Raw genomic sequence first — 25,817 nt, 5'->3', positions numbered from 1 at the left:
TCATCAACCTTGGAATTGTGTAGCAGCGGTGAATCCAACTTCTGTAAGGCCACACTTCACAGACTGGATGGAGAACTCTTTACACATCTGGCAAGGGTGTGCTGCTGTCTGAAAGCGTACAGCCATCTGCTGGGTGCCTGCTTTTGGCTAAGCACAAATGCTTCCTGGAGTCTAGCTTCACATTCTCTCCAGGACTGATGAGAGGTCCCATCAGCTATAATGAAGTACTTCATAACCAAGGGCAAAGTGCCAGCAAGCATGAGCCTGCTCCATGGCTTGCATTTCCTGAGGTTGTCAATTCATATCATCCCAGTGGATGATCTTCTGTCCAGTCTTTTTTTCTCTTTCAATGTTGACTGGTTTTCCAAAAGACTGCCAAGAGCTAATAAAAATGTGAGTGGTGAAATATAATGAATAGGACTCGTGGAGTGCTTTCATTTATTTCCATACACCCTTGCTCAGATTTCCATCAGATCACATTTGAAAGCAATGACCCTGAGCCCTCTGAGTCAGTGGGTCTGCATGGCCCTGCTTGGGTAGCAGGCATTTAGAGCTCTGTATGCTCAAGCAGTTAACCACTAAGAACTCTTTGGAAATGGAGTTGCTTAACTTCTTGGGAAATCAAAGATAGAGATGGGGAAGTGGCACTGTGTCTCAAAGTGGTACCCTTGAGCAAAAGAGCTCGGAGACTGTGCAGGCTCTAAGTTCAAGCCCCATAACAGACCCCCCCCCAAAAAAAAAAGAGAGAGAGAGAGAGATGGTTCCAAAAAATGTGGATGAGGGCCTGATATGGTGGTGTCTGTCTGTAATACCAACCCTGGGGAGGTTGTCAGAGGAAGATCATGAGTTTGAGACCAGCCCCAGCTGTATAATGAGACCTTGTTCAAACCAAGCCAACCAAACACACGTTCTTGGAGGCATTGACCCTGGGGAATAGCTTAGGGTTAATTCACATAATTACAGCATTGGTTTTAACCATCAATTTACCTAATGGCTCATTTAAATAAAAGTTAAAACCTTTTTGTTTTAACTTTTTTTTTTTTGCTATTACTGGGTTTTAAACTCTGGGCTCCATGTATCCTCAGCTTGTGCTTACCCTTGGAGCTACACTGCTAGCTGAGCTTTTGATGTCTATTTTAGATATGGAGTCTCATGAATTTTTCTGCTCAGGCTGGCTTTGGAACTCAACCCTCCAGATCTCAACCTCTTAAGTAGCTTAGACTCTTCCTTTATGAGAATTCCTTTTCAGGGAGAATAGGACTAGCTTGTGGGTTAGGGGCCTGCTGGGTTTGTCTAACTTGCTACTGAAAAAAAATGCACTGATTGAAGGGTGCAGAATGTACTTCTGTCTCTTGTTAAAACTTCACATCCAAAGCTCACTGCCCATGGAGAGTCCAGTGTATATGTATTTGCATTATGGAAATACAAACAAAAGTGCTACTGGGTGAGGATTTCAGGGATGGAAGTCTTCTAGCTGGGGTTCAGCTCTAGATCCTTTGTGTGCGGAACAAAGGACTGAACAGGACACAGACAAGCAGCTGTGAAGCACAGGTTTATTTGAAAGCAAAAGTAGACTCTGTGAGAAAGGTCAGGAATGGGCAAAGTGAGAGCACTACAAACCCCAGGGAAATGTTCCTTCCATCTGTAGGGAGATCAGGAAAAGAGGTATGCCATTGGGTAGAACTGGGACAGCCCTTTGCATGGTTTAATCTGATGGACAGGTCGATTGACAAGTGGGGCTTATGAAACAGACTGGCGTTAGTACAGGCCCAAGTTTGTCTGAATGTATCAGGATGAATATGTGCACACTCCTCACAGAGACAGGACAGTTTTCAACTGGGATGCTGGGCATCATAGTGCCCAAAGGTCATTATGAAGTGCATCATCCTTGACTCCCAAGCATGTGCCCTGGGTGAAGGTTCTGTTTTGCTGGACAAACATTCAGGTTGGCAGGATATGACACCAATGAGTTTGGCCACAGGAATTTTTATCAGGGCTCTTGGGCAGTCTTGGGGATATCTTTTTGGAGGGGCGTTGGTGTGTTCCTTAGGCAGAGGAGAATCTGTGGGTGGATCTATGAACAGGTCTTGCAAGTGGTCCTGGCAACCACGTACCCTGTAAATATCTGCCTGTCTCAAAAGGTGGGGAAAGAACCCTGGATTACAATTCACAGGAAAACACTTAAATCCAGTACCTTCCTCTTCTATATAATGACATCTATGAGAAATGGCAGGTAGGACAAGTGTGTTTATGGGATTATTCTTGCATTGCTGGCAGGATTGTTGGCTTGTTTGGTTAAAAAATATCCAATCTGACCCCACTTATGTTACTTATGTACATGCAGGTCCCATGATTCTGAAATCTTTCCCCAAATTCCTATAACAGAAATCTTGTGCAAAACTGTTTGTCAAAACCAACTGAACAACTCATGGGGGGAGAGAGAAAAGGAGAGGGGGGAGGGAAGAATGAGGGAGGAGGTAACAAACAGTACAAGAAATGTATCCAATGCCTAACATATGAAATTATAACCTCTCTGTACATCATTTTGACAATAAATAAGAAAAAAAAGAAATCTTGTAATGACCAAAGATGATAAAATAAGGACTAGGACTCCATTATTTGCAATGACACCTAAAATGAAAGTTAAAGAAAGGGAGAGAGATTTCAGTAATTCTAGAGAAAGGATCACAGTCTCCTTTTAGTGCTTGCTCAGAACTTTCAACAATGTTCCTTACAGTATACTGTTCAAGTGTTTCCTTCATATAGCCCTGGAAATAATTCCTTACCAGAATCCTCAAAATATTTGGGATTTCAAATTTTATTTTCCTCTCATTTTTGACCTACTCAAAATTTACTTTAAAAATTTCTTCCAATTATGGATTTCTCAGTTAACTGGTAAACACTTTCCCATCAGTCATCTGCCAGCATGCAAACTGTAGGCTTTAAACATGCCAGGTATAAAATGTGGCTTGGGAAGATCTAGATCTTTCTCCATGCTTGGAAACAGTTCAAATAACACGACATTTATTTGTTCCTCTTAGGTTTGCTAGAACTTGCGGGTAAAATCATCAGAACCTCCCACCATAAACCATGTTCTGCTTAGCCTAGACACGCCCATAACTAAATTATTCCTTACATTTGTACCTCCCACAGGGGAACAATTTAAAGAACATGAGAAAAATATGACAAAAATCCACCAACCCAGAAATGACCTTTTCTTAATCTTTGCTTTAGATCTTTAAAATATTCTAGAAATAAAGTATTATTAATAATGTTTGAATTCTTTTATACTTTCCTCCATTTACTTTCCTTTTTCTTCTTTTCAGGCACAATCCCATCACAATTTTATTATATTCATCCCAGTCAACTAATTTATATATAAAATCGAGACACGCTTTAATACTTATAATCTGTTAAAATGATATGCACTGCAAGTTTAAGGACTTACATAAGCAAGGTGAAATAGTGCCATTTACTTTTAAAAAAATTTCACTGTTGCTTTTAAGAATTATTCATTTTTTTCATATATGGATCTGATTCATTGTATTAATTCTCTCTCTCTGTCTCTCTCTCTCTCCCCCGTGTGTGTATGTGTGTGTGTGTGTGTGTGTGTGTGTATGTGTGTGTATGTGTGTGTGTAACTACAGGAGCTTGAACTCAGGGCCTCATGGGCTAGTTCAGCTTCTTTGTTCAAGGCTCTACCACTTGAGCCACCTCTCTTACTTCTGACTTTTTTGCCAGTTAATTGGAGATTAGAATCTCTTGGTTTTTATCTGCCTGGGCTAGTTTTGAACCTTGATCTTCAGATCTCAGCCTCCCAAATAGCTAGGATTGATTATAAGTGTGAACTACCAGTGCCTGGCTAAAAATTCTTTTTGAATGTTTTTATAAAGGTGATATATAAAGGGGTTACAGTTACGTAAGTCAATAAAGAGCACATTTCTTTTGGATAATGTCACCCCTTCCTTCGCTAATCATCTATTTTTGCATGACAAATTATTTCCAAATTTAGTGACCAAAACAATCAACCTTTACTATCCCACCATTTCTGTGGGTTTAGAAATATAGAGGTGGATTAGGATCTGAGCTAAATGTACCTACCTAACTAAGAGCCTGAAGGAGGTAAAGGTAAGACCCTAAAATCTGAGTCCATTTTAACTGTAGTACTGCCTCCTGGCAAGCCTCAGATGCTATGAGTATGGGTAGAATATTCAGTGGTGGATCTGTTCCAGCTCTTTGCCTATTACAGCTCTCTGTCCCATTACAGTTCCTACTCAGGGTTCCAGCTTGAATTTGGTGTCAAGGGCTCGTTATTATTAGATCAAATAAGATGCCAACATTAGCAGTGAAATAGACCATGGCTAATTACCACTGAATTCAATTCATTTTCCTGCATTATTTGATGTGATTTGGTGTCTACGTTTTATCTTTTTTTTCTAGGTAATCATAAAGGATCACTTGAACAATTCATTCCAAGGATTGTTTTCTTCTGAGACAGAGAAGATCAAGCTTTTAGGGGCATGGCCTGCAGAAACTTGAAAAAGGTGGAATGGCGTTTACCCATCTCAACACACCGAGTGCCTCACATTCTCTGAAATGTCTCAAATTTTGGTGTTTTAGAGACTGGAAATGTCCAGTCTAACATAATGTGCACAGTCTACAGCAACCTGAACATGTTTAGAGAATCTAAGTGTTTGTAAATTTATTTGTCCTTAGAAATGTTTCCCCCCTCAATACTAGTATTCCCCATTTCTGCAAAGAAAACAAATGAAAATATTTCTAGCACAACATTGACGTTATTGATGCTGCATCCCATCAGGAGACCTCAGATCTGATCTTTACAATTCCTTCTCACTGTACTTCGGTCTCATGGCTGAAATTAGCTCTTTGGATATTTCTTAAAAATAATACCATTTCCCTATGTCCTTGTCTATTTATCTTGGCTCAAACAAGAATAAATGAACTGTAGTGTTCATTTGTGCAGGCAGAGAGAAAGGAATAGGATGTGTATCACTCATTACAGGTTGGTGATGTATAAAGAATGAATGAAATGGATCCATACAAAAACGAAGAGTCAGTTCAACATTGCAGCAATGATACTTCTCTACTTAGAATTCCTTTTATTTTATTTATTTATTTTGTCAGTCATGAGGCTTGAACTCAGGGCCTAAGCTCTGTCCCTGAGCTCTTTTGCTCAAGGCTAGTGCTCTATCACTTTGAGACATAGCTCCACTTTTTTGTTGTTGTTGTTGTTAATTGGAGATAAAAGTCTCCTAGGTTTTCCTGCCCTGGCTGGCTTTGAACTGAGATCTTAACTTCTCAGCCTCCTGAGTAGCTGGGATTACAGGTGTGAGCCACCAGTGCCTGGCTTTATTTTTATTTTTTTTTACCTTGGATGAAGAAACAAAGGTTTGTAAACCCCAAGTTGTTTTAAATATGGTCAGAAATGTCATCAATAGCTAACAGCTATTGAAATAGCAATGAAGTAGATGGAAAGATAGATTCCATCATGCATACTCCCATGGCAGTGGTCCACAGTTAGATACCATCTAAGATCTGGAATATGTTTGCGTCTGTAATCCTAGCTACTCAAGAGGCTGAGATTTGTGGACTGCATTTCAAAGCCATCAGGAAAGTCCCTGAGACTCTTATCTTCAAGTAATCATCCCCAAACCCATAAGTGAAACTGTGGTTCAAGTGTTAAAGCACTAGCTTTGAGCAAAAAAGCTTAAGGATGGTGCCCAGGCTCTGAGTCCAAGCCCCAGTTCTGGCCCACACACAACAAAATTGTGTCAAGTCACTTTAAATAGAAGGGTAGCTTCAAGATCTGAAGAATGGACTTAGATCTGATTGAGTATATAAAACAATGAAAGTGTTGTGGACACATGGAAACTCAGCATTCAGCCAAGTGCTGGAATAAAAGCTCCCAGTGCTGTCAGTCAAGCAACTGCCACAGAGAAAGGGAGCTGGTCCCTATAAGGTGACTTTTCCATTCCATTGGTAAGACCTACCATGAAGTCAGTGTGTCCAATGCCCTCTGACCTTTGGCTCCCTTAACTCCCAGTGCTGATTCCTGGCTAGTGTGGTGATTAAGAAGCTCCTGCAAGTCAAGTCTCCTGTATGTTAATAAATAGATGCTCCTGCTTTATGGGCTTGCTGAGGGCAAGTCTGGTCCACAAGAAAGCTTGGTATGCTTGGTATGTAAACAAAACCAAGTCTGTGGGGCTACAAGTCTAAAAGACAGATCCTGGTTTGTGTATGGAGTTTGTAAATTCTGTCCTGAAAGTCTTTTGGAAGATAGTTGTTATTTTTGTTGTTGTTGTTGTTGTTTTGCTTTTTACTTTTCTCTCCAAGAGAATGTTATTTATCATGACAGTGGGTTTGTTTTCCTCATAGCACTGGGTGTTTGAATGCTTATGGACTGTCCAGACTGATAATAGTAATAATAATAATTAGGCAATCTAGGGCAAGACAGAGGAATTTAGGGATGTTTCAGAGGAATCCCAGGCATGGAAGGAATCTTGATAATCTGCCTGCTAGGGAACTGACAAACTTAATGTCTGAATTTACTAATTACAAATTTGTAGAGCCACATGGTCTGTTCCATCCTTGCAAAGCTCCTTCAAGGTTTTTTCAACTCTTGGGCCACATTTGTTTCCTAAATTTGTTTCCCCAGAAACCATGCACATCTGTACATTCAGAATGACCTTTTGGAGCTCTTTTCTACCCTCATCCAGCTCTCTTCTTTCCAGGAGCCCTTTGCCAAGAAATCAGATTTTTCCCCCCACATGTGGCAATTATCTTTCTGCTCTGTGAGACCACTGTTGCAGTCAAACAAGCGTATATCTGCCTTGCTAATACAAATTTTTAGATGGCTCGATTGTATTGGCTTCATTAATACTAAGCTTGCCAGAACGTTCTCACTGTTAAAATAGAATTCAGAATGGTTTACTAGAATGCCCAGATGCTTTCTATCCTCCATTCAAGCTGAGATCTCAGGTAAGGATTGTTCCAGAAGGACAGTTAGGTGGATGGACAGTTTGGCCGGATGCACTGGGAAGTTTGGCTCTAGGCACTCAGGACATTGGAGGGAGGCTGGGAGATGAAACTTCAGTTAAAATATATTCAACTTTAGGCTTTTATCCTAACCTTACCAAGGCCCTTCGCTAGGTGCCTTCAGGTGTATAATGTGAACAAGTGACTTAATCACCCTTAGCCTTTGTTTTTTTCTGCTTATGTAAAAATGGGGAGAATCAAACTTTGCTGATGATGCTACCAGAAGGTCAGTTGATCCATAAACACATGCAAAACAAAGCCTGACATTGGTCAAGATGCATTGCACACATAAATTGGTATTTTGACTTGAAACCCTTTTGTATAACTACTAAAAGATAATAATAATAATAATAATAATAATAATAATAAACCACCCACAAGCTTCTCTTTAACTTTTGGAAGAGAGACCAACTCCTCGGAGTTGTGAATTTAAATTTTCAAAGTGATCATAAAATAAGCTCTTGAGTTGTCTAGCGTTATAAATAGATTTGCTAAGCAAAATAAGCCAGACACAGAAAGATGAACAGCCGTGTTTACACGCCTATGTGGAATTTAAATATAAATGAATATGAATATAGAAGGTGGAATAGTTCTCAAAGGGAGCAGTGGAAGCAGGAGGTGGATGAAGAAGTAAAAGGTACTGGGGATGTTGAACATGCTCAAAATATGTTATAGAGATGTATGAAACGTTAATGAAACCCATCATTTTATGCCACTAATATACACTAATAAAATATAATTATACTCGGATGATAGGTAATACCATAACTGGCTTTAAAATGTTATGTCATGAAGGAATAAATGCAAATGTTGCCAGGGAGGTCTTTTAGTGTGTGTGTGTGTGTGTGTGTGCACGTGCATGTGCTATTGGGCCAGCCTGGACAATAATCTCCTTATTTATGTTTCCATGTGTAGCTGGGATCATAGCCTTCAGCCAGATATGCATATGTTGAAATGGGGGGTCGCATGAAGTTTTTCCCTGGGCTGGCCTTGTACCAGCATCCATTTATTGGTTGTGGGCTCTTAGCCTGCCTCTATAGCTTGTCTATTTTGAATATTGCTGCCAGAAACATGTATACTGTTGCATGTTGACATACATTTGTTTGGATGTGTTTCCCAGGAATGGAAAGTATGGAGGAAAATCTCAGCAGGATCATTGAGTACTTCTATCTGCAGACTTTTCGAGGAACTGTCATAATGATTTCCATGGAGGCTACACTAATTTACATTCCTGCTGATACTATTTCTCCTATCCTCTTCCTCTTGTCCCTGCATCCCATTTTGTCTTGTTTGTTTTCTTGATTATTGCCACTTTGACTGGGGTGAGATAAAGCCTCACTGTGATTTTGGCTTGCATTCCCTTTATGGCTATGGATTTTTCGTCATGTATGGGAAAGTATTTGAAAAGTGTTCATTTGCCACTTGCTAGATAAATTACTTGTTCTCCTTCTTTTGAAAACTATTCAATTTATTTGTCATTTGCTGGTTAGATTGCTTGTTCTACTGGCTCTTAATTTTTGAACTTGTGATATATTCTGGATATTCATCCTTTGTGTGATAGGTAGTAACAAATATTTTCCTCTCATACTCTAAGTTGTCACTTCATTCTGGGAGTTTTTTTTCCTTTCAATGTACACAAGCCTTTTCCTTTGCTGCAATTCCATTAGTCAATACATGCTCTTATTTCCCAAGCTACTGGAATCCTATTTGGAAAATTGTTGGCTCTGCCTACATCCTCAATTATATATATATTTAATGTTTCCTAGACAAAACTGTATCAGAGCTCAACCTCATTGGTGGACTTGCCCACTGGCGAGTTCATGTTGAAGAACTACTAGGAGGTAAATTCTAGTTGAAGGAAGAAAGTTCCTGAGGGTGTTTCTGAAGGCACTACACTGTCATTGAACACTTCTGTGTTCACGTCTTGGCTGATATGAAATAAACATGGCAGAGCTGATTCACTCTGCCATGACCCTGACCCTCTGCCAGAAACTTGACTCAGTATGCAGTATGTTTGGGATTCTACATTAAGAATGCTATGCAATAAAAGGAAACAAAAATAGTATGAAAAATGGTTCCAAATTTATTTATTTTTAAAAATGTAGCCAACAATCCCTGTTGTTGGGAAGATAACCCGAAGTGAGTATGAAAAGTAAAAAGCATGATATGGGAAAATGTGAATACACTGAAAAGAAAACAGGACTGTAAAGATCATCCGTCATTTCCAGGCATCTAGGAGAGAGTTGGGAGACTGTCTTCCTGAGTAACTGGGAGAGAAAGATATGAAGATATTGGCTCTGAGTCAGATGATACCCTAATGCCCCACTAAGCCTATAGGAAAGTTCTCACTAATCCCCAGGACATAGGGTAGAATAAAATCAGGATGAGGTACTCTGCACACGCTGACTCTTAAGGGTTCCAACTATTGTAAAGTAATTCAGTTAAGAGAAACCACATTTTGAGAGGTCGAATTGGGAGTCCTTACTGGAAAGTCAGTGACTGCAGGTGGACTCCTGTCACAAAGACCTGCAGCCCTTTGGATACACTTAACATGGTCAGAAAACTGAGCCATGAGAACAGGAGAGGAAAGAAAGAGTAGAAAAACAATACCAACAAACTATATCAGCCCCAATGGGGAGCTGAAGTGGGACGCCATGAAGTCCAGAATAGAGCCAGGAGCCAGGAGACACAGGAATATGATACCCAGAGTAATGGCACCTGAGCTGGTCTTGGCCTAAATAGGGTTGGGCCAGGGGGTAGGATCACAGGGAGCTTCAGGGTCTCTCGTGTTCCAGGCACAGGACCGACAGGCTCAGTAACCTATTATCCTCTGAGTCCCTGCCCCTGCTTCTAGGAATTTGGGCACTCCCATCACCTGGGAGGTGGGACTTCACCTTCCTCCTCCATGAAGACAAGATGGCACCAGTTAAACCCAATTCCCTATCCACTATGTGATCAAGATGACACAGGTTAAACCCGGCATCCCCATTTCAAAACAAACAGTTGAACAATAGAAACTTCAGGGACAGCATGCTGGGGTTGGAAATGAATTTTTCCCTATTGAAGCAAATCCAGTGGCAGACGGTTGTGTGAGGAGGAGGATGTCCTTCTGGGAGTTAATCAGCAGCAGCAAGGCTGGCAGCAGCTGGATCCGCAGCCTTGGGACAGGCAACCGGGCACACGGACGCACGTGGGGTGGTAGCATGTTCTGGTGCAGTACACAGGCCCAGAGCAAGCTGGCTGGCAGCAGATCTGGCAGCAGCTGGACTCACAACAGCCGGGTTGGCAACATGGCTGGCAGCAGCTGGGCTGGCAGCAGGGCTGGCAGCAGCAACTGGTCATACAGGTGGGTCTCCAGCAGGTGGTCCTACAGCAGGTAGACTGGCAGCAGGTGGGCTGGCAGCAAGGGCAACAGCAGGAATGGGTCATGGTGGCAGGTGTGGGTAGTGGACTCCTTTCACGGTTAGTATTTTGGAATGTGGTGCCTTTTTCCTTCTGATCTGGACGTTTTATATACTTGGCCTCCCGAATTCAGACCAATCAGTAAACATTTTCCTGGTTTCTTGTTTATGTTGTTTTTTTTGTATTCGGTGTAGGAACTGACATGGAGGAAGTTTTTTCTTTTTTCTCCTTAAATGGTATGAGTCTTTTGAAAGTGTTTAATCTTTTCCTAATTAGCTGTAACTCATAGAGGCCTTTTCCAGATAAAAGGAAGGCGTTATGTCATCAGCATCTTTCTTGCAGTCATCAACAATCTGATCATGTGGTAGCTCCTGTTAAGTACTGTTTCCTCTGTGGGGCTTTGTTCCCCTGACTAGACTTTGATTATCTCTGGGTTGGGGTGGGGGTGGGGTTGATTGTGTTATGTTCACAGTGCTGCACTGAATGTCTGGTTTCATGTCTGTGTGGGTACATAAATCAGAGTCCAAACCGGTACAGGCATCTACTCTGTATAAATAACCCTGCTTGTATGTCAGATACGCTGGGAAAGGGATATGTGGTAAAAATGAGTTTCCAGTTATACAGCAAAAGCATAGCAGGTAGAAGCAGAAAGATTGGACCTGGACTTAGAAAATACTAATTTTCACCCCCTCCCCCATCAAGGGATGACACAGATCAAGATGCATTGTAAAAGTAAATTGCTTTGTTAAGTGGCAAAACTTTAATGCATAACCTAAAAATTAAGGAAAGTGAGGGAAGAATGAGGTGGGAGGTGTGGGTGAGAATATCAGGAGTGACAGTGATCAGAAGGCACTGTATTCACCAATGGCTCTGTTGAATGGCAGCTCCTTTGTGCAACTATTTAAAGATAAAAAATATTTTAAAAGATCTATGTGCTGGGGTGACTGGTTGCACAATTGTTATTTTCTTTCTTTTGTGGTTTTTCTTGTTAACAAAGGAACTAGATTAGAGGCTATGATACTGGAATTATCTGTCAATGCTAGTACCACTCAAACTTTTTTGTTTACACCTTCATTGATACAATGCTCCAGTTATGAGTTCCCAACTTAAGAGGTCATCACAAAATTTGGTACATTCGTGTCACTATAATCACTGAAGAAATAGAATATAATTCCTTTTCCTTTAAACTATACCACCTTGTCCATATCCACAGGTAGATAATCAGTCTATTAACTTCTGATATTGTAGGTCAGTACAATATTATAGTGTGACAGTCTGTATATGAGTGAAATACATAATACAAAACTGGCTACTTTTTTCTGCATATTAGAATAACGAGCTTCATGTATTTCACTTATTGTTATTGCTCTAAAATCTTCCAGTGAATGAAGAGCTGGAGAGGGATAAATATGAACAATGCATGGTATACACATATATGATAGTGTTATGTGTGAAAACCATTAATATGTATACTTTTTCCACATTTATTGGCATCCATTTCATTGGTTTCATATTGGTATGCCCATGTATGCATACCACGTAGCTTGATCAGACTTACCCCCTCTGTGACTCTCCTTTATGGCACTTTCCCCAAACAATCTCAATACACTCTATTGTTCCACTTTCATACATGTTTGTGAAGTGTTGTGACTATACTCACCCAAGAGTCATCCTCTCCATTTACCCTACCCCCTCCCATGAGTACCACACCTCAGACATTCTGGATACCAGCAACACACAGGCTGAACAAAGAATCAGGAGAACAATTCCATCTACTGTAGTCTCAAAAAAAAAAAATCTAGGAATCGACTTAATCAAGCAGGTGAAAGACTTCTATGATAAAGCCTTAAAGAATAAAATTAAAGAAGACTCCAGAAGATAGAAAGACTTCCTGTGCCCACAGATTGGTAGAATTAATATCATGAAAGTGGCTGTCTTGCCAAAAGCAATCGATTCAATGCAATCCCCATCAAAATGCCAATATCATTGTTCACAGAAATAGAAAAATTAATTCTTAAATATCTACACAAACACAGGAGACTCTGAGTAACCAAAAAAAACCCCTCAAGCAATGCTGGAGATATCACAATGTTGGACTTCAATTGATATTACAAAGTTATAATAACACAAGCAACATGGTTTGTATGTGGTACGAAACCAGATACAAACCCCAATGAGACAGACAGGTTGCAGTTTCAACCAAGCATATATGTGTTCTCCCCCCCAACACCCCATCCCCATTCTTATCAGCATCTGTTTGTGTTCTCAACCTTGGTCATTCTGACTGGAGTGAGATGAAATCTCAGGATCTCTTTGTTTTCCTTAATGACCAGGGATACTGAGTACTTAGGGATTTATTAGCCATTCAAACTTCTTCTTTCAAGAATTGTCTGTTTAGTTTATTTGTCCATTTGTTGGTTGGATAGTTGGTTCTTTGACAGTTTAGGTTGTTAAGCTTCCTGTAGATCATGGTCACTAGCTTCTTGTCATGTATAGCTGACAAGGATTCTCTCCCATTCTGAGGCTGTCCCTTTAATGAATATTTCCTCTGCTGTGCAGAAGCTTTTTAGTTTGGATGCAATCACATCTACCATCACTTGCTCTTATTTGAGGAGCTGTTGGCATTCTATTTAGAAAGTTACTGCCTATGCCAATAAGTTACATGGATTGGTGATAGAAGCCTCTAGAAATCTTTACATATGTAGATATACTGTTTAATTTCTTTTTGCCATTTTGTGTTACATGTCTTCCCTCTCTTAATTGTCTTATAGCAAGAAGAGATTCACATGTTCAATACAATAATGTTTTTTTTGTTGTTGTTGTTTTTTACTTTTTTGTTTTTAATTTTTTTGCCAGTCCTGGGGCCTGAACTCAGGGCCTGGATCCTGTTCCTGAGCCTCTCGGTGCTCAGGGCTAGCACTCTGCCACCTGGGCCACAGCCACTTCCAGCTTTTTCTGAGTAGTTTATTGCAGAGAAGAGTCTCGCAGACTTACTTGCCTGGGCTGGCTTTGAACCATGATCCTCAGATCTCAGCCTCCTGAGTAGCTAGGATTATAGGTGTGAGCCACTTGTGCCTGGCTCCATATAATAGTTTTATTTAGACTTATTGTAAGTCTTTAAGAAACCCAGTATCATGAAGATGTTGTTTATTGTCTTCCATAAGATTTATTATTTTACCTTTGGTTATTACACCTAAAATACAGCTTTGATTGATTTTATGTGGCTTCATTTCTCCCCTCAGGTGAAAGGTTCCATAAGAGAGCCAAGATTCATATGCATGAAACATGTATTGGTTGACAAACTTTATCATTCTCTTGTGTGTGGACTAAACTTTCTTCTATTTTTTTCATGTTAACTTTTATTGAAAGCTAGGCATTTAAAATAATATAGTATGATAATAATAACACCTCTGGGATTAAGATTCTTTTGTAGGGCTTTTCACTACTTTTTGACTTCTCTTAACTAATTCTGTTAAGTGTAGCAGGCTTATCATATTTGGATGACTGAAATCTCAACTGGGTTGGCTAATAATTAGCCAGAGGCTTCCTTCAATACCTCAGACCAGTAAAGGGGTTCTCTGCCATGGAATTCTAGAAGTGGTTAGCATGCTGGGTGAGGCAGGCTCTTCAGAAGCCAATAAAATTCTGTGTTTCTCTTTCTGGCAGCTTGCAACAAGATGGTAGCCTGCTCTTGGACCTAACTTTCCTCTCAGAGGCAGGCGTGGCCTACAGTACTCTAAACCCTTAGTGTTGTGGTTTCCAGAATGCCTATTCACATCTCCCTCACGCTCACTGTATATTTTGGCAGTATCTAGTAGTGTGTGTGTGTGTGTGTGTGTGTGTGTGTGTGTGTGTGTGTGTGTGTCTGTGTTCTTCACTTTCATCTACCTGTACACAGAAAACTACCTTGCAGAGGAAAGTGTTGATTTTTATCTACAAGAGAAAGGCAAAGCTGGACAAAGAGTGAAACCCGCCCAGGGTCAGTCCGTTCTGCTTGGAGAGAAATAGATATATTAGTGTACCTGTCAGATACAATAAGAGGCCTAAGATGCCAGGCCCAATGACATTGGACAAGTAGGTTTTCTCACTTACTGATCACCAAAGATATTCTTGGCCCTGAACATTTTTTTCAGGTTATTGTGTGGCTACAAAGGAATACTAGAAGCAGGGAACAGTGAATGTAAGGCCTTAGGCATAAAGTGCCATAGAAACAAAAAACAAAACACAGAGACATGTAAAGGAGTACAGATTTATTAGGAAATAAATGCAAGTAGAATACACAGGGCCCTCATCACCAAGAAGACAATTTTTTTTTAAAGATAAGCATAGCATGGAGAAGAATAAGCCACAGGATAAAAGTCCAGTGAGGAAATATCCATCACTGAGAAGAGTTAGGAAAGGGACTAGATATTTGTCAGCTTGTTTTTCAGGTTGTTTAGAGCAAAAGGACATAGGTCACTTTTCAACATCTGAGAACATGACTCAAGGTCAAAAGCAGATAACATAGACCAGGAGCAAGAACACAGATCAGCCGGCAAAGAGTTGAACAGCCAATGAAGTAAATTTTTCCCTATCAAGGAGACCTGTCCTTTGTAAGAACACAACCAGTGAATGGTTGATGGTAGCAAAGCCTGGCAGTCATGTTATTGCTGGGCTTGGGTTGGTAGATGGGAAGCTGCAATGTGAGACAGGGATGAGGGTCAACAGCAACAAGGTTAGAAACAGGTGCATCCGCAGCCCAGGGACAGGCAGCCAGGCACACGGACACATGTGGGGTAGTAGCAGGTTCTTGTACAGTACACAGGTCCAGAGCAAATTGGCTGGCAGCAGCTGGGCTGGCAGCAGGGTTGGCAGCAGCAGGGCTGGCAGCAGCTGGACTCGCAGCAGCGGGGCTGGCAGCAGGGCTGGCAGCAGCTGGACACACAGCAGCAGGGCTGGCAGCAGGGTGTGCTGCAGCAGCTGCTCACACAGGTGGGTCTGAAGCGAGTTGTGCAGCAGGTGGTTTGGCAGCAGGGCTGGCAGCAGGGCTGGCAGCAGCTGGTCACACAGGTGGGTCTCCAGCAGGTGGTCCTGCAGCAGGTGGTCCTGCAGCAGGTGGGTTGGCAGCAAGGGGAGCAGCAGTTGGTCATGGTGGCAGGTGTGGAGGGGCTTCTGTTCACAGGGGAGATTACCAAGTTCTGACAGCTTCTTTGATTCTGGGGCTTTTTATACACTGGGCACTGGTGTGGGAACCAATGAGAGAGCAGGACTTTTCCTTGTTGTTGTTTGTTTTCTGTGGGTTCATGGGCAAATGGCTATGGGGGGAAGTTTTCCCCCAAGTATTACAAATCTTTTGGAAATCATCCAATAAGCAATTAATAGTGGATAATTCATGGAGAGTATTTCTAGAAGTCACCAGCATCATGCTTCCTATTGTAGTCATCATTTGGGGTCACATGACAGTTCCTGTGGCCAGAGGAGGAGCTGCAACTTCTCCTTCCTCAGCATGCTTTCCCCCACCCTCTGTGGAGAGACTGGGACATGTCTGTGATGTCCCTGTGTTCACAGTGGCAACTCGAACCCATGTCTGTGTCCAGATGGGTTCAGCCAAAAACCCGTTTATTCAAGACTACAAGTATGTCTGACTGAGAAAACCTTGTTTGTGTTATACTTGTTTTTAACACAAAAGATGTGGCACCATCTTTTTCCATATATACATCAGCACCAAGGACCGAGGAGAGAGGCAAAAAGAAGATGCAGTGTTTTCAGAAAGCATCCATTTGGATTTCTCCTAGAGTTTATCAGCAGGGTGGGCCGTCTCAGGCAGACATTTCTTCTTTGCTTGCTGTTTCTATAAACTAAGACATTTATATTCCCTATGATGACACCACACTGTTTATCATTCTCAAGGAAATCAAGGCATAATGTACTGTGTGACAAGGACACACATGTTTATGTATCGATTGATCAAATGTGACAGAGAGTAGTGTGCCCATCATTCACGCCAGGACCTCATGTTTTTCCTTATCCCTCTCTTCCCTATAGCAACTAGTTTCTTTTTTGGTCTACTATAGTTGTAGCAAGTTTTGAACTTTATCCAAATTGAAACTATGTAGTCTATACTTTTTAAAAACAAACAAACATGGTATCTTCTGATAAAAATTACTCTTGTATTGTCAGGTACTAGTTGTTCATGCCTATAATCCTAGCTACTCAGGAGGCTGAAATCTGAGAATTGCGGTTCGAAGCCATCCCAGGCAAGAGGAAAGTCTGTGAGACTTTTACCACCAATTAACCACCAAAACCCAGGACATGGCGCTGTGAATCCAGTGATAGAGCACTAGCTCTGAGCAAAAAAAAAGCTTAGAAACAGCACTCAGGCCCTGCATTCAGGCTCCACTACTGGCACACAAAATGTTTGAAAGATTCATTCACTTTGTATAAGGAGGCATTTGTTCATTTCCAATGATCTGATCTTATCTTTGGATAACAGGAAAACAACTTATTTATGCTTCTCTTGTTGATGGACATTTTTCCATCATTAGCGTTTGGGTGAATCATGATCTCAGGGATCTTTTTGCTGTCATCTTGGTCAATGAGTGCATGCATTCCTGTGACTATATTCTTGGAATGAGATTCCTAATTTCTGTGTTCTAAATTATGCACATTAGTAGATCCATACTTCCTTTTTTCCAAAACAAACTGCTACAACACATACAAATGACTGTTCTCCCTGCCTTATGTTTGATCAATACCTGAGTTGCTTCTCCATGGACTAATCCATAGTCCTATGGGTTTTCCATTCCTACGTGAGATTCATATTTTTTGAAAAAATGTTTGAAGCAGGTGCCATTCAGTACTCAGCCCTTTGAGCCCTGTGTTCTACTTTCTGCAACAGAAACAACAAACCCACCAACCAACAAACAACCCTTGTGGGTTATGCTTTTTCTCTCTTTGCAAATCAGTTCTAGTTAGACTGCTGGAAAGTGCCTGCAAGGAACTTTTAGACTTTGCATTTGAGAAGACCACACATTTCCTGAACCAAGTCAAGTTAGGTATGGAAGAAACACTGTGCCTCTGAGAAAGGGGCCCTAGTCATCTCTTACCTTTCTTTTCTTCTTCCTTGTAGGAGTATCAGCCCTCTCATTACCAAGTACTTGAGTTCTATGTTGTTGTTTGTTCCCTTTCTCTGAAGGTCTGGTATTCAAACCTTTAGACTGCATTCATCCAATCACGGCTCTTGGCAGTACATACTCCTTTTTATTTTTATTTTTATTTTTGGCCAGTCCTGGGCCTTGGACTCAGGGCCTGAGCACTGTCCCTGGCTTCTTTTTGCTCAAGGCTAGCACTCTGCCATTTGAGCCACAGTGCCACTTCTGGCCGTTTTCTATATATGTGGTGCTGAGGAATGGAACCCACGGCTTCATGTATACGAGGCAAGCGCTCTTGCCTCTAGGCCATATGCCCAGCCCCACACACTCCTTTCACTATCTTTCTTTCCTTATATTTTTGTATTCCAGAATCTTAGACTTTCATTTCCTTAAGTCAACTGGTCTTCCCTTCTCAAAAATTTTAGGGAGTTATTTCCCTCTTTTCAGTCTAGAGTTTATAGAAGGATCAAAGGCTGATAAGCACTTTTGTTACCTTGATTTCAATGAGTTGTCATTTAATTTCTTTAATAGTATTTTGATCTAGGAACAAATAATCTCTCAAAGTCTGAGTACAAATGAAATTTGGTCTATATTTCATCAGACACAACTCTCTCATGGCTATTCTTTAGGTAATCAGAAGACTTTTCTAGATGTTTCTTTTGTATCATAGTCCCAGTAGAGTGGTGAGAACCCAATGGACGATCAAAAATATTTCAAGCATTTACCACTGGCTTGGTAGAGACTCAGACAATATAGAAGTTCACACTTACTAGGGTTCTTTTTTAGTGGCACATACTGGTATTTGAACTCAGTGCTTCATGCAATACTCTTATTAATTGAGCCACATCCTTATGCCTTTTGTTGTTGTTGTTAGGTTTTGGATAGATTCTCATGTTTACTTTGGTCTAGGGCCAGCCTCAGATAAGATCCTCCTATCTATGCTTTCTTGGTAGCTGGACAATAGGTGCATGCCTACAACTAGCTTGTTGGTTGAGATGGGGCCTCAGTGGTATATGGGCTGCCTTGAGCTACAGTCCTCTTGGTCTCTGATTGCCCAGTAGCTGGGATTACAGATGTGACCTACCATCCCTGATGTTTACTGGAGTTCTAAAAATCACTGTTGCTCTTATTACACTGCTTCTAGTTACCAGGGAGCCATGAATGGGGAAGAGTTTTGAAAGTAGAAAATGACTTGAAAAATGTAAGGGATTTCAGACTCCCAAGCCAGAGGGCAACCTGAAGTGCATGATCTCTCCAGTAACAGGTCAACCTGAAGTGCATGATCTCTCCAGTAACAGGTCACTGGTATCATTTCTATTTATCATGTAAGCTGTACCTGAGCACCTGAGCTTGAGTAAGAAAGCCCAGATCTTGCACTTGATTCTGTCTATCATCACATCACATGATGCAGGCCACTGAACTCACCACGCTTCTGTGCAAATTTTTCATGTGATGTGATATAGATAACAATCTCAGAGGCAAAACCAAAGTCATGGAAATGACATAGAACATAACATAGGAAGCAATGTAGTGAAAACTTTATTAGGAAAGAAATGGGCAATGCCCTTTTAGCTAAGGGAGAAATACAAAGATGTTTTAAGAGATAGAAAACAGGTTACAAAAATGTAAATCATATTGAAACAAATGATAGTTATTTACCATTGTAAGACCTAATAAGATATGTCTGGGGATGGCTATCTAGCTTTCTTTTTAACTTCTTAATGTAGAAGGCAATAATCCCTTTTTGAAGGCCAAGACCATGAGCTAGGTCAAGAACAGATGATACTGACAGCTAGGGAGCAGAGTAAAGAGACCATCGAAGTGGATAGGAACATACTTCCCGAGCAAGCTCACAAATCTGCTCACAAGAAGATGACTGGAAGTTGGATGACAGTGTGCGTCTGATAGGCAGAGACAGGGCAGTGGGTTTCCCACAGTGTGGGTAACTGGCAGGTCTGAATGGAAGGTTATTTTAGGCAGGTAGTGGGTCTATGGTGAGTTGATCAGCAGCTACAGGGCTGGCAGCAGCTGGATCCACAGCCCTGGGACAGACAACCAGGCACACAGACGCATGTAGGGTAGTAGCAGGTTCTTGTACAGTACACAGGTCCAGAGCAAACTGGCTGGCAGCAGCTGGGCTGGCAGCAGGGCTGGCAGCAGCTGGACTCACAGCAGGGCTGGCAGCAGCTGGACTCACAGCAGCGGGGCTGGCAGCAGCTGGACTCGCAGCAGCGGGGCTGGCAGCAGGGCTGGCAGCAGCTGGACACGCAGCAGCAGGGCTGGCAGCAGGGTGTGCTGCAGCAGCTGCTCACACAGGTGGGTCTGAAGCGGGTTGTGCAGCAGGTGGTTTGGCAGCAAGGCTGGCAGCAGCTGGAGCCGCCGCAGCTGGGCTGGCAGCAGGGCTGGCAGCAGCTGGTCACACAGGTGGGTCTCCAGCAGGTGGTCCTGCAGCAGGTGGTCCTGCAGCAGGTGGGCTGGCAGCAAGGGGAGCAGCAGTTGGTCATGGTATCTTAGATGGAGGATGGATCCCTGTTTGCAGCTTAGTTTCCTGGATTCTGACAAGTTCTTTCAATCCCGGGGCTTTTATACTCTAGGCAGGCTGTGTTAGGACCAATGAGCAGGGCTTTTCCTTGTTTGTTTTCTGTGGCTCATAGGGGGAAATGGCCTGAGAAGGAAGTTGTTGCCTGGACTGGAACTGGAAATACTTTGAAAATTATGTTTTAAGTAGTAAATTGTAGATAATTCATTTGCATATTTCTAGAATTGATCAATCTTGTTCCTGCTCTGATATCAGTCGGGTCACATGATACTTCCTGCATGCAGGGAAGAGCCTATGAGCTGTCCTTCCTCGGCTTGTTCTTTTGGAGACTGTAGGGTGTCCGCAGGGTGGAGGGTGATGGTGCTATGTTCACGGTGACCACTTGGATCTGTCCCTGTATCCAAGTCTGTTCACTAAAAAAGCCAGCTTAGTCAACCACAATGTGCGTGTCTTTCTGTCAAAAGTGTTGTCCCTGTGGTACCAGTTCTATGAAAGAATACCTAGGGTAGATGAGGGGCGACCCAATCTTTTCATACACACATCAGCACCAAAGCCTGAGCACAAAAGCAAAAACAAAACACAGAGAATCTGAGTACATCCATCCATTTAGATCATAAGCCTATTTACCAGTAGGATAAATCCTCTCAGACTGGACATCCGCACATGTATGTTACTTTGAGAAAACTGAGGAGCGCATATGCCATGTGACTGTATATTAGGTACCCTCATTTTCAAAGAAATTGATGTATAATATAGTTCAAGAGGAGGTGGCCTAGGGTCTTTGCTGAAGTGATACAGTGCCTGCGTAGCAAGCACAAGACTCTGATTTCAAGTAGTGAAAGGAAAAGAGAGCAAGAAAGAAGAGAATGAGGAGGAGAAGGTAGAGGAAGAGTGTTAAGAAGAAGAGGTGAGGGGAGGAGGAGGAGAGACAGAGAGGTAGGACAGATGGACTGGCAGAGAGACAAAGAAGGAAATTTATTTTAATGTATATCTTAAAATATAACTAAAGAAATAATGTTCACAAATCATGTCGGATATCTGGCCTCATACTGTAGTAGCCTTCTTCCTGTTTTTCCTTGCTATTATCTTTTCCCGCCTTCCTAAGGTAACTAATATGTTAACTTAGAATAAAATTTCCAATCTTTGAACTTTATCCAAGTTGAAATTAAGGAGCATATTCTTTGAGGGTTTCTTTTATTTTCCTCAGAACTTTGTGTGTTGAGATTATGGACCTTCCCCCCAAACCCCATACAGTAGTCATTTGGTTATTATTATTTTTTTAATGGATAGTTTCATATCGTTGCTTGCTGAGACCACAAGTTGGATGATTTCTATTGTTGGTGGACATTTTGTCATGATTAGGACCTTTGGGAATCATGATTCTATGAATATATTTGTCAAATCATGGCCCACATATGCATGCATTTCTGTGGATTTATTCTCATGCTGAAGTTTCTGGATTCTAAAAAAAAAAAATTGTATATATGATTCACATTAGGAAATAGTCCCAAATATTTCTTTTTCAAAAAAATTGCAATAAAATGCCCTAGCATGTATTATCCACTTTGCTTTATAATGTGGGGTGTGTGTGGGGGGGGCGTGTGTGGGCGTACCATTACTGGGGCTTAAGCTCAGGTAATCACACTCTTGCTTGGCTTTTTCCACTCATGGCTGGTGCTCTACCACTTGAGCCACACCTCTGCTTCTTCCTCCTTGCTTTATGTCTGATAATTTTCACTCAGAACTTTTAACTATTTTGGTTGTGCATTTGTTATGGTTTGTACCTTAAGTTCACCCAAAGCTCGTGTATTGAAAGCTTGGTTCCCACCTGTTGGCCTATTTGGGTGGTGGTGGCAAATTTAAGGGTGGGGCCTACTTAGAGGTTGTAGGCTTTTCCTACTTCCTGGATAGGCTCTGGAATCTTGGGATTCTTTTCCTTTCTTTCTCATTGATTCTTGGCCATCAGGAGGTGAGTAGCTCTTCTTTGAACCTTGTTTCTATCATGACATACTGCTTCATCAGAGACCCCAAAGTGACCATGCATTGAAGTATCTGGAACCATGAAAATAAGCATATTCTCCTTTTAACTTATTGGTCTTAGGCATTTTGTTGCAGTACTGGAAAGTTGATTCTCATACCATCAATGTTGTGCTGCCTCAGTTCTGTGAAGGTGAATGTGTTGAAGCTCCATAAGCTTAATGGACATTGGCATTTGCTTTTGTGAAGTTTAGATCATGTCTTAAATTTATAATGTTACATCATCTTTCTCTTACTTCTCATTGAAGTTCTTTATGTATTCTGGATCCTGCTTTTGCTCATATTTTGCTTGATCAATATCCTTTCTTACTCTGTGATTGTAACTCTTAATTCTGTGGTGTGTGTGTGTGTGTGTGTGTGTGTGTGTGTGTGTGTGTGTGTATACAGAATTCAAGGCATTGTTACTTGGCTTTTTCACTCATGGCTAGTGCTCTACCACCTGAGTCACGTCTCTGTTTCTTGCCTAGACCCTCCCATTTAATTTATTATTTTATAGCCAATCAGGCTTCTCTGGTACTTATAATGCTTCCTGCTTTTTATATAATTGATTATTACCCATACCATTGGGTATTACTCTATATTAAATCCTAGAAATGCTACTGCCCTACCATTTACTTTCATGTATGTAGTATTCCTGGTGTTGGTTTCTGTTTGAGATTGGGGTCGATTTTCCTTTCTGCCTTAGGTGGGTATATAATGGTCACAGAACCACTGAAAAGTCCAACATTTCCCTCACTTGTCTCCATACAAACCTTGCTGCCAATCGAGTGATCTCATAGGAGGTGGCCCTAGTGATTTATTCTTTATTCTTGTATTTTTCCTTTCCATATAGCAATATTAGCTATAACATTGTCAATTGTTATTTTCTTTCCTAGGAAGCCTAGTGATAACTCTTTTAGCACTGCACCCTTGTCAACCATGGGTCCTAGTGTTGCCTACTTCTCTCTCAGTCTCTCTTACCTCAAATACTTGTTTTTTGGCTCTCATGTACCTCAGTTGGCTGGTCTTTCTTTCCCCCAAATTCCAGGAGCTACTTTGATCTTTAAGGAGATTATGGAAGGATCAAAGGCTGATAGGCCCATTTCCCTGTTACTGTGAATCCCAGGATTTGTCATTACTTTATTTCCTTAATAATATTTTGACCTGAAAGCAATTATCTCCCCAAGTCTAAGTTCAAATGAAATTTGGCCTTTGTTTTAGAGCATGACTTACTACCTGATGGCTATTTGTACAGGTGACTAAAACAATGTTGACATGAATAATGCTATTTACATAACATCAAGAAACTCTTTCTGATGAGCTTCTCACATCAAAGTTCCAGACTGTGGTAGGAACAACAATAAACAATCAATAAAAATTAATGGAGTTTACTATTGGCTGGCAAGAAACTGAGACAATAAAGATTTCACACCATTCACTAGTGCTCTTAAGAAACCATGAAGGCTCTTACTATGTGGTTATCATTACCAAGCTTTGGGAAATGAATTGAGAAGAGCCTTGTTAAAGGAAAATAAATTTAAAACATAAGGAACTGGATTTTCCACTAGATTGAACAACATTTTAGTATATAAAACTGCACTCATGACTATGCCAGGGCTGGAATGAGACATCCTGGGCTCTAGAGCAGATCTGTCCATCATTAGCTACACGCCATGCTGCAGGTTCCTCCACTTGTACTGGTTTGCTTACATGTGATGGTTTGAGTAAGAAATGTCTTTGCAGGTTCACGTGTTCCAGGTTTAGATCCCAGTTGGTGACATTTTGGGGGGAAGTTCTGGAATCTTTGGGAGATGAGAGCTAGCTGGAAGAAATGCTCTACCAGTTGCATGTCTATGAAGATTATGTCTGGTCTCAAGTTCCATCTTTGCTCTGCTTCCTGTCTACCATAAACATCCTGAAGATCGTCCTGAGCCTAGAATGTTCCTTCCAAGTCTGTGGGTCCAACCCACAATGGATGGACTCTTTGAAGCCATGAGCTCAATAAATCTTTCCGCCTGTAAGATGTTTTACAGGTATTTTAGTCGCAGTAATGAAAGATAGTCTGACTAATGTACCAAATTTGGGACAATGATGTGATGTAGGTAATATTATGAGATAATAATGTGAAGTGCAAAACAAACCATCATAGATGGGGTAATTTAGTGAATCCTTTATTAGTAAGTTAAGAGGCAATGCTTTTTCAACAAGGGAGACAACACAAGGTTGTCATGTAAAAGTCACAAGCAGGGTCAGGAAAATGATGAGCATTTGGAAACAACATGACAGGTTTTTGGTATTGCAAAGATACAGTAAGATGGTTATGGGTGTCTGCTTTCCTTCTTTTTTAACTTCTTACTATAGAAGACAATCCTCACTTTTCCAAGACTAAGACCAAGAATCAAGGTTGAATGACGAGATTATCAGAGTGGATAGGAACACAAATCTGCTCACAAGAAGATGATTGGAAGTTGGATGACAGTGTGTGTCTGGTAGGCAGACAGGGCAGTGGGCTTCCCACAGTGTAACTGGCAGGTCTGAATGGAAGGTTATTCTAGGCAGGAAGTGGTTCTATGGTGAGTTGATCAGCAGCTACAGGGCTGGCAGCAACTGGATCCACAGCCCTGGGACAGACAACCAGGCACACGGACGCATGTAGGGTAGTAGCAGGTTCTTGTACAGTACACAGGTCCAGAGCAAACTGGCTGGCAGCAGCTGGACTGGCAGCAGGGCTGGCAGCAAGGCTGGCAGCAGCTGGACTGGCAGCAAGGCTGGCAGCAGCTGGACTCGCAGCAGCGGGGCTGGCAGCAGCTGGACTCGCAGCAGCGGGGCTGGCAGCAGGGCTGGCAGCAGCTGGACACACAGCAGCAGGGCTGGCAGCAGGGTGTGCTGCAGCAGCTGCTCACACAGGTGGGTCTGAAGCGGGTTGTGCAGCAGGTGGTTTGGCAGCAAGGCTGGCAGCAGCTGGAGCCGCCGCAGCTGGGCTGGCAGCAGGGCTGGCAGCAGCTGGTCACACAAGTGGGTCTCCAGCAGGTGGTCCTGCAGCAGGTGGTCCTGCAGCAGGTGGGCTGGCAGCAAGGGGAGCAGCAGTTGGTCATGGTGGCAGGTGTGGGGGAGGGGCTTCTGTTCACAGGGGAGATTCCCAAGTTCTGACAGCTTCTTTGGTTCTGGGGCTTTTTATATGCTGCTAGGTAGACAAGAATCTTGCAGGGCTTTTCCTTGTTGTTTGTTTTTCAGGGCTTATGAGGAAATGACCTGGGGTGCAGATTGCTTTCTTAAGTATTAGATATCATTTGAAATGTATGCTTTATGTGGTTAATTGTGGATAACTCATTGGAATAATTGTAGAAATCATCAACTTTGTTCCTGCTCTCATCTTCATGTGATCATATGATGCCTCTGGTAGCAACTTCCCCTTCCTCAAATTGTTCCTTTGGCTGTACGGGGTTGGGTGTTTCTATGCAGAGGACTATGATGTGTGTTCATGTCTGTTCATCAGCAAAGTCTATTTATTCAAGACTACAATAGACATGTGTTTCTGCAGCAAAAACTGTACATGTCCTGCGAGTTTTGTCAAAAAGTTCTTGGGTAGAGAATGCCTGTGACATAATTTTTTCTCCATATACAAGTTAGCCTCAAAGCTTGGGGATTCAGGCAGAAGTAAGACACAGTAGTTA

The 25,817-nt window shown here is 41.8% G+C and overlaps 4 protein-coding genes across 4 annotated transcripts; all 4 read right to left on the bottom strand.

Moving 5' to 3' along the window:
* Positions 1–10,176: 10,176 nt before the first annotated feature.
* On the bottom strand, positions 10,177–10,485 carry LOC125365348 (keratin-associated protein 9-9-like). The gene has a single exon (XM_048365354.1). The coding sequence runs from the start codon at positions 10,483–10,485 to the stop codon at positions 10,177–10,179; it is 309 nt and encodes a 102-aa protein (XP_048221311.1).
* Positions 10,486–15,173: 4,688 nt separating this feature from the next.
* LOC125366269 (keratin-associated protein 9-8-like) lies at positions 15,174–15,587 on the bottom strand. Its single transcript, XM_048366857.1, has one exon. It carries the CDS (start codon positions 15,585–15,587, stop codon positions 15,174–15,176), a length of 414 nt encoding a protein of 137 aa, XP_048222814.1.
* Positions 15,588–19,591: 4,004 nt separating this feature from the next.
* Positions 19,592–20,092, bottom strand: LOC125365338 (keratin-associated protein 9-8-like). Its single transcript, XM_048365344.1, has one exon. The coding sequence runs from the start codon at positions 20,090–20,092 to the stop codon at positions 19,592–19,594; it is 501 nt and encodes a 166-aa protein (XP_048221301.1).
* A 4,633-nt stretch (positions 20,093–24,725) lies between these two features.
* Positions 24,726–25,238, bottom strand: LOC125365336 (keratin-associated protein 9-8-like). Its single transcript, XM_048365342.1, has one exon. It carries the CDS (start codon positions 25,236–25,238, stop codon positions 24,726–24,728), a length of 513 nt encoding a protein of 170 aa, XP_048221299.1.
* Between the last annotated feature and the right edge of the window lie 579 nt (positions 25,239–25,817).

Source organism: Perognathus longimembris, chromosome 17 (assembly GCF_023159225.1).
Source record: "Perognathus longimembris pacificus isolate PPM17 chromosome 17, ASM2315922v1, whole genome shotgun sequence".
Lineage (NCBI taxonomy): Eukaryota > Metazoa > Chordata > Mammalia > Rodentia > Heteromyidae > Perognathus > Perognathus longimembris.
The sequence above is the reverse complement of the archived record's forward strand: the minus strand, read 5'-3'. Positions and strand labels throughout refer to the sequence as shown.

What these genes read in the sequence shown, in the direction of transcription:
- LOC125365348 (XM_048365354.1), bottom strand. Translation starts at nt 10,485, where the DNA reads ATGACCCATTCCTGCTGTTGCCCTTGCTGCCAGCCCACCTGCTGCCAG.
- LOC125365338 (XM_048365344.1), bottom strand. Translation starts at nt 20,092, where the DNA reads ATGACCAACTGCTGCTCCCCTTGCTGCCAGCCCACCTGCTGCAGGACC.
- LOC125365336 (XM_048365342.1), bottom strand. Translation starts at nt 25,238, where the DNA reads ATGACCAACTGCTGCTCCCCTTGCTGCCAGCCCACCTGCTGCAGGACC.
- LOC125366269 (XM_048366857.1), bottom strand. Translation starts at nt 15,587, where the DNA reads ATGACCAACTGCTGCTCCCCTTGCTGCCAACCCACCTGCTGCAGGACC.